Genomic DNA, 12,183 nt, shown 5'->3' with positions numbered 1-12,183 from the left:
CTGAGCACTCACTACAATATTGAAAATGTACAACGAGATACGAGTAGAAACTGACAGCTGGAAATTTCAAGGTTTTAGCATTATGGTGTTCAACAGTTTGACAACATTGTTAAAGGTTCAATGTTGTATTTATTTTAACATAATGTGATTTAATGTCATGTGTATGTAAAATGAAATATTCACATCCCAGGTAGATATATAGTATTGAATAGAGTAAATAGAGCATTTAATATATTTCACATATGGAACATACAGTATGTTCAACATAAAATTGATATTTGAATTATGCTTGCATATAATATGAAAAGATGGACATGGCATCACCTTTAAATGATAAAGTCTCTGAGAAGAAGGCAAAAACACTCACATTCGATTTTTCTGAAAAATAATTTATTGCCAGAGTAAAATAAATGATATGTTGCCATACAAAAAGTGTAAGAAAAGGGACAATGTGAAAACTGTAACTGCAGAGAGATCAGTAGAGTAACCGTTCGTATGTGCCGAGTCACGTTAGAAGAGTTCTTCAAATAGGTGTCCAGGAATAAATTCAGTGTGTTGCTCACTTTTGTTTGACTTTGCGTACACACACACACACATCCTCCTGCTGCATTTCTGTAATGTTTGTTCGAGATATTACAGGCCTAGTTTGAAGACACGGATTGTGTTTCTTTTCTGCAACATACTACTTTCATTGCTATGAGGTGTCCCAAATCTTTAGTGACATCACACACACGCGCACACGCACGCACGCACACACACACACACACACGCACACACACGCACACACACACACACACACACACACACATCTCAGACAATTAGATTAGATATAATTTATACTTATACCGTCCTTTCAAATACAATCTATTAAAAAATTCTGGGCCTAATGAAACAAATATATTACTCCTAATCTCTTTTACTTGAATGTCAAAACACATAAAAATATCCTTACTCTTTATTTTTTTCATCACTCTTCCACTAGGTGCAAAAGTCCAAAGAAAATATAATTAAACAATCTTATTTGAATAATCCCTTATTAAGACATATTAGACTGAATAAACTCTGCAGATGTAAAAACAAACATAGAAATGACACAAACCGCTATAATGAAAAACAAATCTGCCATCTGACACAGAACTAGCCATAGAGTTGATGTATCAGACATGAATTGCACATGTGCACCTATGAGACAAGACTCCACAGTCTAGTCTACACAGTATCAAAAACAGTGCCTATGATCCAGCAAGAGAACATGAACTGAACAGTGGATGATGACATGAAAACACTGTCTTATTTTTAAGTTATTAGACTCGATTTTCCGACAGTTTAAACATCTAATAGGCCACTAAAATAACCCAGTCAGGGTGAAGAAACCGGTCTTGCATCACTGTAATAAAATGCAATTATTAGTTTGTAAACACTTGGCAACTTTTAAATATGAATAAATGAACAACCACCCGAACTTTTTTTTAAATTCATAAAAATCTCACTTTAGAGAGAGTGACAGACAGAACACATGGTGCACTGACTGAAAGGAAACCATCATTTTTTTTAAACACACGTCATTGGAATCATGACAAACCTAAATATGATATGGCAACTATACTTGTAGCATCAAGTCCGCTCCCACTAATAATCAACTAGGACTGAGCCTGCTGTTGTTGTCTACCACCAAATCATCACAGGAATTCACCGGCAACACTGGACGACACCTTGCTGGTACGACTAAAATGGACCCTTTCAAAAGTTTATCGAGGACGTGGAGTGCAGAGCAAGGGCTCCTGTGACCTGAACGGGCCGTTAAATAGGTCATCTTTATCAAAAAACATTTTATTTTAACCTCTTGAAAAAAAGAAGAAAAAAATTATAAAATGTTCCTTTGACAGAATATGGACGTTCCATATTGTCCTCTTCTTGGTTTACGAACTATAAAACTGACTCCATGTTTTCACAAAACTCATGTTCATCTAGGCTATATATAAACTTCGTCCTGTCCACTTGCTTGGGGCCGTCTGTGAGAGAGGGGTAAAACTCTTTTGGCGTCATGTGGCACTCGTGACTTTTGATGTACTTCTTGTAGTTCCTGTGTAAGCAATACCACGTGGTGGCGTAGAGAAGGAAGGCAATGACCTTGAGAGTGATGGCCAGGCTCACGTACAGATGCCTGTAAACTATATTGTTGTACAGCAGGCAAGCCCCTTTATCGCCACAGTCCGAACTCCAGAAAAGGCATGTAGAGTCGATCGCAGCACCGAAGATCAGAGGTGGGGGGATGAATCCTGTCAAACAGAAACATTGAGTGAGCCTGTTTGCACAAAAATTACTGTAAAAATAAGAAAACCTATTTCATGAGCATTGTGGGTCAACGGCACATCATCAGTAAACTTTTTATATTCTACTATTTCTGTTAGAGTGATAAAACATGTAACTAGAAGTGAACACAGTCTTGCTACAGCATACTTTTAAAAAGGAAAAAGCTGATGTTATTCTTTATTTTATTGTTGTCAACAAATCCCATAAAAAACTAAATCAGTTTGTGTATTAGTAAATCATTTCTTACTTCTTTACCCTGACTGTGGTCCCTGCTCATTTTTTCCTACTGAATGTTTAATTATGGGTCATAATATGTAGACTGTCATTTACCATAGTAGCTGTGAACTGTAGTTTTTAGAAGATGCTATTCAAATTAGAATAAGTGTATTTGTAGAGGCTATTTTTAAGTTTGAATAAATACACATTCAGTGCTCTCCTGAGTATGATTCAAAATAAACAACTCATGGTCCCAAGTTCACCTTGATGAAGGAAAAATGTTTACTCATTGATTTGAACAGTTTTTAGAAAACAATGGAGGTGTCTGGCACACATCTGACATCATTTATCAGATTATGCCGATGATACTAGTTAGAAAAATCTATTAATTGTTGGTTTTGGTCTTTTTGAGAGATTTGTTGACAACAAAAACGATACAGAGTATCACCAGCCGTATCCTTCAATTTGCATAAGATTCTTAACAAAAGCAACTTGAAATTCAAGGGCAAAAGCAAACAGTGTTGTTTTGAAACAACTGCAGCAGCAGAATATCCAATAATTACTTCAAATCTGATAAAAGCTCGAAAACAGCTCTTACCGACGAGTCTGAGCAGAAGAAACAACACTCCAAGTGCGTATGATTTCAGTTCAGGTCTCACAGACCTTCAAGAGAAGAAGAGAGATTCAATTAGTGTTTTATTTGTCAAATTAATTCTGTGCATGAACCCACCAATTAAATTCAAACATTCTTCTTACAAGACTCCACACTTATGTATCTATATCCACAAACATACCGGATTAGTATGATAACCGAGGGAGTCTGGGCCATGGCTCCCACTAGGCTGCAGCCGCAGATCACACACAGGAAGATGAGGAAAGCCTCCTGGCAGCCTGGAGTTGGACATTTTCCCGGAACCGCTGTGGCAGCTTCGCTCTCAGCAGATACACAAGAGCAACCCGTCAGGTTCTGTGAACAGACAAGGATGAGAACACAAGAACCATTTAAACAAAAAGTAACTCTAACTCTAGGAGAAAAAAAAAACATTAAATCTGGTCCTTGCTATTTTCATATTTGGACAAATGTGAGTAGGGAAAAGCCAAATTAAGTAATCTACATTTAAAAATGTTTTGTTTGCTGCTACAACTGCAGCAGTGAGACAACTAGCAGTAATAGTGATATTTTATGCTGCTGAGCTGAGAGCAATTCTCTCTGCATGTGATTTGAATATAGAAGACATTAATCAGCAGTTGGTATCTGATCTTGAAACAACCACAGTAACATTTGATTCCCCTGTGTGTGATCGCTGATGACAGAACTCTGATATATACTTTTTTTTTTTAAACTCTAAACTAGGAAGACTTTCAAAAACACAGTATATAGAACACTTTTAAAGTTTTAAAGAAAAAGTTTGTATCATCTGTCATTCATGTGGTAGTTTCTCTGTGGTGCACTATGGTAGAAAACAATTCTTATTTAGGTCATTACATTTTCTTATGCGAGATTGCAATTATTGATCACAATCACGAGACAATTAAGTAAGGTCAAGACCTGAGTGATGCCGGTCGAGGTATGTGTTTTCCCTGATCTGGTGCAGCCGGCGAAGCAGGCGGACAGGTAGGTGACACCGTTAGAGCCGCACACGGGGCTGATGGAGGAGGTGAAGCAGTTGCACTGACTGATGCACTGAGCTTCTGGTTTCTTGCCCACAGCCAGCGTCCTGAACACAGACACAGAGGAACATGAACATTCATCCCTGCTGTAACCATCACTACATCTGCAACTGCAATGCACAAAACTGAAAACACACATTCTTGTAGAAATACAGCCTGTTATCAGATGATACTACATGTCTCAATTTTAACTAGGGTACATCTCCATGGAAACTACACTACACAGCTAACCTGCTCTGGTGCAGGTCGAGCACAGGCTATAAAACCCAAAACTAGTAAAGGCCATTTGGCTGCTCACAAAATCAGATGTCTGGAGGATGTACAAAAACACTGCATTCAAATTCAAGTAGCAAGACATAAGGGCAACAAAACGGCTCAGTATTAAATCTTGAAACAGTCTGTTGTATCTTTTTTTTTTTTACTGCTTTTTACAGATAAGAAACTTTGGACTCAAGTAGATCTGACATTCTTTCTCTAGCACCAATAATTAACTATAATTAAACTGGATCCACAAAAACTCCTTATTCCTCTTCCTGCTTTTCAAGTTTTTCCACTGGAGGGCCACTAATGAAATGATCTACAGGTAAGGGACCCTCGATCTGACATTATGCCATACTATGTAATGCTTGTACACTATACTGATTGATGGATAGTACAGGTGTGTAAAATGTGTCCTTTTTAATTATTTTTTTCTGTGTTAAGTTAACTATATAAAACTCCTAGCCTGGGTAAACTCATGCTCTCATTCCAGCGAGATTCTACTTCGCTCAGAAAGTTAGCATGGCCACCAACACAAAATCCCTGAGATAGGGAACCTAAAGAGCTACTTTCTCACCTAAAAAGGTTTGAAATGTCGATAAAGTGGTATAGGCTATTTACAGAGTTAGAGCTAAACTGAAATCAGTTTCAGCCTGCTGATTTCAGCTCGGGTAGTTTACTACAGTGTAAATGGTCTGCTTACACACAGTCACGGTCTGGTGTTAGCCAGGCTATAATAACTCCATGAATGAACACATAGTGAAAAAATAAGTGTGAGTATGAGATTGTGATCCAGCATAATTGATAAAACTTAACACATGTTTTTATTTCTGTGTTTAAAACAGCATTTCGAAAAGGAACCTGTTTCACAGGTTTGGGGAGAGATTTAGTGAAGTCTGCTGCATTTGTATTCAGTCTGTGTAGCCCTGAGGAACATGAGGCCACTTTATGAATAGAAAATCTTTTTATAGACTTGATAAAGATGACACAGAGTTGTTTGAATAAAAAGAAAGCCCATGTGGCCCAATGACAATCAGTGATATGATTTTTTATTTACACATTTAGATTCTACAGTTCACCCACAAATAAAGTGCTCTAACCTTGGCAGCAGTGTTACTTTCACTCCTGTAATGTTAAACATGTATTTTCAATACATTAGGAATATATTTCTAATACCAGTGTTACAGCCTAGGGAAGACTAAACCATCAGGAGTATATTAATATGATTACACAGTATTTGCAGTTTATTGCTTATAATCTGGCTTATCTTTCTTTGGTCAATCATGATGCTTTTTGAACTGTGAAACAGTTTTCTTCCTGTAGATGAACATTTTCATTTTATCAAGTGTCAGTGAAACTTGTTCCTGATCTGCAGATGTTGTGTTTGATTGATTAGTTGTTACAAAACCAGCCTCTGTCACTCAAAGCTTGACCTGAAAATGTGATTACTTACTAACCTAACTAACTGTCGGCCATAAATTCAGATTTCTGTTACCTGTTGTTGTATGTGACTGTCACTCCTGCGACGGGACCCGTGTCACAGCCCAGGAACAGGAAGGATACGTAGCAGGTAGTCGAGATCAGGTTGACCAGCATGGCCATGCGAATGGCTCCCAGTGCTGACAGATTCAGCTTCTTCACCAGCAAACCACCCATGAAGATCCCCAGACATGCACATGGAATGGCTGTCATACCTTAAAAAGAAAGATGACAAAAAAGTTTTATCATTGTGGTTGTACAAATGTGTGTGGGCATGAATATGCATGTTTGCTCTGAATACAGACCTAACAGCTGGTTTGCTGAGGTGGTTGTGAGATTGAACTGCTGCTCAAGGTACTTCCCCAAGAAGGCTGCAAAGCCAGCCACCACAGCAATCTCCATACAGGCTGCCAGAATGATACAGGTGAACACTGGGTTTGACAAGAGGTGCTTGGTCACCTTGGGGATCACTGGTAGACAAAAAGGAATAAGGGAGGACAACCGTTATTATCTTAGCACGCAGGTTAGTTTCACTGGTTGCCAATAAAGAAAAACATTTTGACAATATGTATGCAACACTAACAACTTTTTCATCAGTTTTAACATTGTGCTTGTATGATGCAGCGATAATATATACAGGGTACTGGTCAGTTTTGCATAATCATGTTAAGTCATGGTGTATGAGCCACACCTATGATTACTGTATTTCTTGTGTTCTGTGGGAACTTTGTTTAGTAACTTAGTAAACCTCTGTGCAACATGCATGATGAAGACATTCTCTTAATTTGATAGTGTTTTATCTATTTGGGGTTTTTGTTGTTGTTGTTATTGTTGTTGCAGTGTCATGGGGCAACCATACTTTTATGTCTCTGGTACCCGTTCTGATCTCATTTGATTAAAATTGTCAAGCACCACCCCCCCCCCAAAAAATAGAACAAAAATAAAACTGAATAATACATAAATTACTTCAAAATGTATGCAACATCTGTTCAAAACAGACACATCTGTCTGAATTCAATAAAAAAAGAACTTTGTAATTGTATAAAATTTTGATCAAATCTGAACAGTAATTCTATGCAGTAATTACAGATGTCAGATAATTGTATTGGGGTAAAAGTATTAAACTGCATATAATGGAAAAACTTAAATAAAGTAAAGCATGTAAAGGAAGTACATTAAAGGAAGTACAGTACTTGAGTAAATGTGGTATGTTGTGGTAAATAGTTATACATGATTGACAAGAATAGAAAAAAAATGCAGTATTAATAAATGTATACACTATTTGCAAATGTTTCTACATGCACAGAAAGGTACAATGCATGGAAACAGTGCAGTGTTATTGGATCCTGCATGCTCACCCCTGAGTTGCTGACAGCAGGTGGGGCTGTTGGCAGGCTCGTGGTTGCGTACAACCCCATTGCTGGGCTTTGGAGTCTCATAGTCTGGAGTCATAGAAGGAGGAAGCATAGCGTGCTCACTGTCTGCCGCCTCCTCTCTCTCCTTGTTCGGCAGCGACTGAGGGAAACCAAACATCAAGACAGCTGAACAAAAGAGTAAGGCACCACACAGGAGGAAGCCTGCCCACCAGGCCCCAATCCATCGCGGGTCTTCTGGAGTGATGCCGAGCTTATCTGGGGAGAGAGGCACAGCAATAGTCAATAACCAACATGCACAGAGAAGCACAAACAAAAATGCAGCACTGGAGATATATTAAACTCACTTGTGTCGATGAAGATAGCATCCACATAAAACTTAGTGCAGAGGGAGCCGAGGATGAAACCACAGGCGGGCCCGAACACCAGCGTAGAAAAAAGGATTCCTGCACAAAAAACAACAAATAAACATTAAGTTTAGAGTTGTTTCATTCACTTTTGGAAACACTGACAATTACACTGACAAAAGTAGCCCAAAAACAAGTAGATACGGTGTCAACTAAAATGAAAAAATGCTTTAGTTATTTATTGTGTACATGCCCTTCCACATGGACTTATCTGACATCAGAAGTACTGTTGCACTACTGAATCATTTGAAGGCAGAAGTTCTTATATAACAAATGAAGAACAATGTCTCTTGTCCAAAGCTCAACAAAGAAATTCTACCACAAAAAAAAAGTCTGCTTCCTGAAACACTGCTCAAATATAATACTGTTGTATACAGGAAAGCTCTGACTATTGTTAATCACACTTCACTTTGATTCTGAAACAATAACTTCTGGATGGCGCCAGAGAACAACTTCAGTTAACAAAACGATACATACGTCATCTTTTGTACCAGGTGCAATCACTTTAAAGAACAAATAGCACTAAAATGGGAGATTTCTGGGAGTAAACTGAATCAACTTTTGCACGTATATTGCTGTATTGCCAAAGATTTGAGACACGTGTTGTGTTATGTTGTGTTTATTGTGTTGAGACAAAGATAAATCTCCTGCATTGGTAGGACAATATAGTTTTATTCTAATTTATTCTTTTATTCTAAATTCCAGTGTAGCATGAAACAATGTCAGTGAAGTGACGGCAAGCCAGATGTATCAACATCCAGGAAGGCCCTTGGAAAGTCTGAGTGAAATGTAAGTCCATAACTGGTCATTCTTGGCCTTTTCAGGAGGTAGAGTGTGAAGCGAGACAGCAGAGAGGGAAACATTTGGACTAACATAATGCATACGATCAAGCTTTTAAAAGTACAGCAACAGTGGCAATACACACACACACAGCCTTGAATACACAGAACACAGACACACACACACACACACTGACATACACACACAGACAATGTGGGTGACATGCGACAATGGAACCAGTTGTTTCATCCCAACCTGCTAGAGCAGCAGGCAGCTGGACATAAATGTGGAGCTCGATCCAAAATCCTCATTAGAGTACTGTCAGCAGGGTGAGAGTCTGGCACAGTGACTCAGACTGAAGGCAGATAATGAAGACTCAAAGCTCAATTTGGGAGACAAATTTCTCCCTGACTGTGTGTGCTGTGATCTGTGGTATTACCAGACTGAGTATGAACTGTTGGAGTGTATCTGGCACACAGCGACAAACCAGATCATGTTTTAAGTTTGACTGCTGCTTCTCATAAGAACATCAATGCTAGCTCCAAAAATTACCATCACAACTAAAATTATCTCCACTATTCCACTTCCTCTTCCAGCACTGCAGAATTAGTAACATCTCCTTTACTGGCTGCAGGTTGGCCCAAACATCGCTGCTATCAGCTCAGCATCACCAGTAAGAAACATGTTGTTTGAATACCAGGAGCAGCTACTTAATGAACAAGCATGGAAACTGTGACTAAGCTGCAAGTGCTGAGAGTAAATTCATGGTCTGCTTCCTGTCTTGACCACCCACATCGGAAGGGAGTCAACACCTTTACCAAACTGTGGTCTCATTCACATCATTTTCTACTCTTTATGTAAAGGAAATTACTCACAGATTCATTAGGTGCAGTTCTGTACCTAAACAGCGTGAGGAGTGAAACCAAATTTTTTTTTTTTTCTCCACTGACATGCACATGAAACTTGCGGAAGACAGTCAGACTCACACGGAAATTGACAAAGACACAGATGTGTGTCCATGAAGAGCCAGAACACAGCAGGTTTTTATCTCTTCCTTTTGCTAAGTGTGGAGGTTTTATAATATGAAAATGAGGCAGATAAAAGGCTAATGCTAATTTCTTCTGCTGACGAATTGAGCTCAAAAAGCAGCACCTCACCATCTTTAACCCATCCAAAAAGAGGGATTCCTTCCACAAACACATGCAGACATACTGGAAAGAGTTAGGCTGTGGCACATCAGGGAGTGTTTAGCAGATACCAATGAAACTGTGGAGTTTAACAGCACTTTCATGAAGGAGGGCTGCAGTCGCTGTGTGACTAGCAAATTTGCCTGTGGTGTTGCAAATGAGGCCGGTGCACTCTCTGTTTCGAGTGTTTCCTTAGAAACTGAGTGTTGTCTTCTCATAGCAACAACACCACAATTGCTTTCACCACAGGAAACCTCAAAGAGGAAATTCAGTTAGTGAAATCACCTTCCAGGACGATGACGGTTCAGCTAGCCTGCGAGTCCACGACCACTGAGAGGATAAATGTTTCCATTGAGATCTGTGCCTACCCCCAGCCGCTTTAAGAAATGCTGCCTCCTTGATGATAACATTGTGCACAGATTGAGACTCGCATGTGAAAAAGATCACTAATCTATGAGGGACCATGCCTCCTTATCAATCTGCTGCTCCTGCACAAGAAACGAGGGAGTGCGATTTTGAGGTTGGTAATAATCTCCTCATGAAAGATGAATAAAAATATTTCTGATAGTTTTTCTTTTTCTTTTTAGTCTTGAGGTCAAAGCCCATGCAGAGGAAAAGCATGCAGAAAGTTGAGTCTCTCACACAATGGCATTAAGCTGGCATAAATATGAACTGGGTCTTGTAGTCAAAACATAAGCAAAGTATTAAGTTTGCTTCATTTGCTTCTGGATTGCTTCATCCACATTTTTCTCCCTCTACAAACCAGAGCCTAATCTACTTAACGCGAGACGCTCGAAATCAAAACTATTTTCTTTTTCTTTTTTTTTTTGCGAGCTGCAATATAGAAATGTTTCAAAAGACCAAATCTTAAATAACACAAATTTTCTACCTTAACATGTTCAATCATGCTTAAAGGAATGCAACATTTAGGAGCATACACTTTCTTGACAAAAGTTAGATGAAAAGATCAGTCACTTTGATGAAACTTTAACTTTAAGCTAACATTGATACTAGTGCTGGGAGATATGGACAAATGAAATATCACAATAATTTTGACCAAACATCAATATTGCAGCAATATTGTAGGGATGACTATATAAATAATTACACAATGAGATTTTTGAGAGTGATGTGGAAGTAATAACAAAGTGGGAATAGGCAAATAATAGAACAGCTAGAACAGTTACATCAGTTTATTATAACTCAACCTTTAAAACCAGGAAGAAACAACATTTATGTCATATCACAATATCTAGAATCTAAGACGATATCTAATCTTATATCACAATATCAATATAATGTTATATTGCCCAGCCTACTTGTACAATACATCATGTTGTTTATTACTGTAAACGGTCCCTTAGAAATACAATAAAATAGTATAATTTAAAAAAAGATACGACTCTCTTGTTTGTCAGTGAAATATGAAGTTAGAGCTGAGAGATAAAGAGCATGTGATCATAAATAAGAGTTGATCTGCTTCATGTGAACGATTCCCCTGGGCAATACTGACAAGCTTGGTTACTTTTATTACAAACTTGTATTCCCCATCCACATCTATGCTGTGGTTATTCTTCTGGCCTAATCTCATTTCAAATAAGTGACTCTGACTGTGACCGGAGACCCTTAGTTGCTCTCAGGTCAAAAGATAAAAAAAAGACAACTGTGCCTGTACAAACTGGAATGGGAATGTTTTTGATGACAGGATTAAGCAGGGGAAAAAAAGAATACCTAAGCACATTAAATCTCCATGAAGGACAATACACGACCACAGCCGCGGGTAATCTTTGTAACACACTACTTTTCCAAACTGCCTCTAAATCCCTTTTCCCCTCCAGCAGTCCCGTTATGAGATAAGTACAAAACAAACTAATTTGTTCATGTTGTAGTTTGCCCAAGCCTTTTAGTATCCTGTGAATTATACTCTCAGGGGAGCATGTCAGACGTAATTCAATAACAAAGCTCGACTCTAGTGTTTTTGTCTCCCTCTAATTTGTTTAGAGACCAATAGAAAAGGCTGGGAAAGCTACTGTCCATGAGGCTTGTCTTTTCCGGATATTAATTAACACACAGATACAGTCCATATCCGACCCGCTGCATTTGACTTCAAATAAATGTGCACACTTCCCCTTCAAAGAGCACGTAGGCCACAATTTTCATCAAACTGGAGATTGGAATCAGTAGTTCACATGCAACACTTGCCGTTGAGCAAAAATGAAAGGTTCTTGATGTCATGCTGTGTATTTTTACACTTCTCAGTGTTTCCACATCAATGTGTGACAGTGTATGAGCTAAAACACAATGCAAATACAACTATGACAGCAGCACCCACCACAAACACCACAAACTTCTCAGTTCAATGTGGGGCAAGGTGAAACCCAAAAAGAGATCGAGATATAGAGTCAAGGGCCTCCACAAAGCTAATGGGCATTTATATAATCCCAAATCCAAGAGTTTAGTTCCTTCAAACTATCCCAGCCAAAGGGGTTGAGATTATAA

General features: G+C 38.6%; 1 protein-coding gene across 1 annotated transcript in view; it reads right to left on the bottom strand.

Annotated features, from left to right (window-relative positions):
• Positions 1–383: 383 nt before the first annotated feature.
• Positions 384–12,183, bottom strand: part of slco3a1a (solute carrier organic anion transporter family member 3A1a) — a 34,375-nt gene continuing 22,575 nt past the window's right edge. Inside the window, exons 3-10 of the mRNA XM_053319156.1 lie at positions 7,658–7,756; positions 7,296–7,568; positions 6,243–6,407; positions 5,954–6,152; positions 4,079–4,247; positions 3,324–3,496; positions 3,128–3,192; positions 384–2,279 (exon numbers count right to left, since the gene is read on the bottom strand). Coding sequence (XP_053175131.1) covers positions 1,927–2,279; positions 3,128–3,192; positions 3,324–3,496; positions 4,079–4,247; positions 5,954–6,152; positions 6,243–6,407; positions 7,296–7,568; positions 7,658–7,756 — 1,496 coding nt within the window. The 3' untranslated portion in view covers positions 384–1,926. The remainder of the gene's footprint in view (positions 2,280–3,127; positions 3,193–3,323; positions 3,497–4,078; positions 4,248–5,953; positions 6,153–6,242; positions 6,408–7,295; positions 7,569–7,657; positions 7,757–12,183) is intronic.

Source organism: Scomber japonicus, chromosome 5 (assembly GCF_027409825.1).
Source record: "Scomber japonicus isolate fScoJap1 chromosome 5, fScoJap1.pri, whole genome shotgun sequence".
In the NCBI taxonomy this organism is placed as follows: domain Eukaryota; kingdom Metazoa; phylum Chordata; class Actinopteri; order Scombriformes; family Scombridae; genus Scomber; species Scomber japonicus.
Note: the sequence above shows the minus strand (reverse complement) of the source record. Positions and strands in the feature narration are given on the sequence as shown.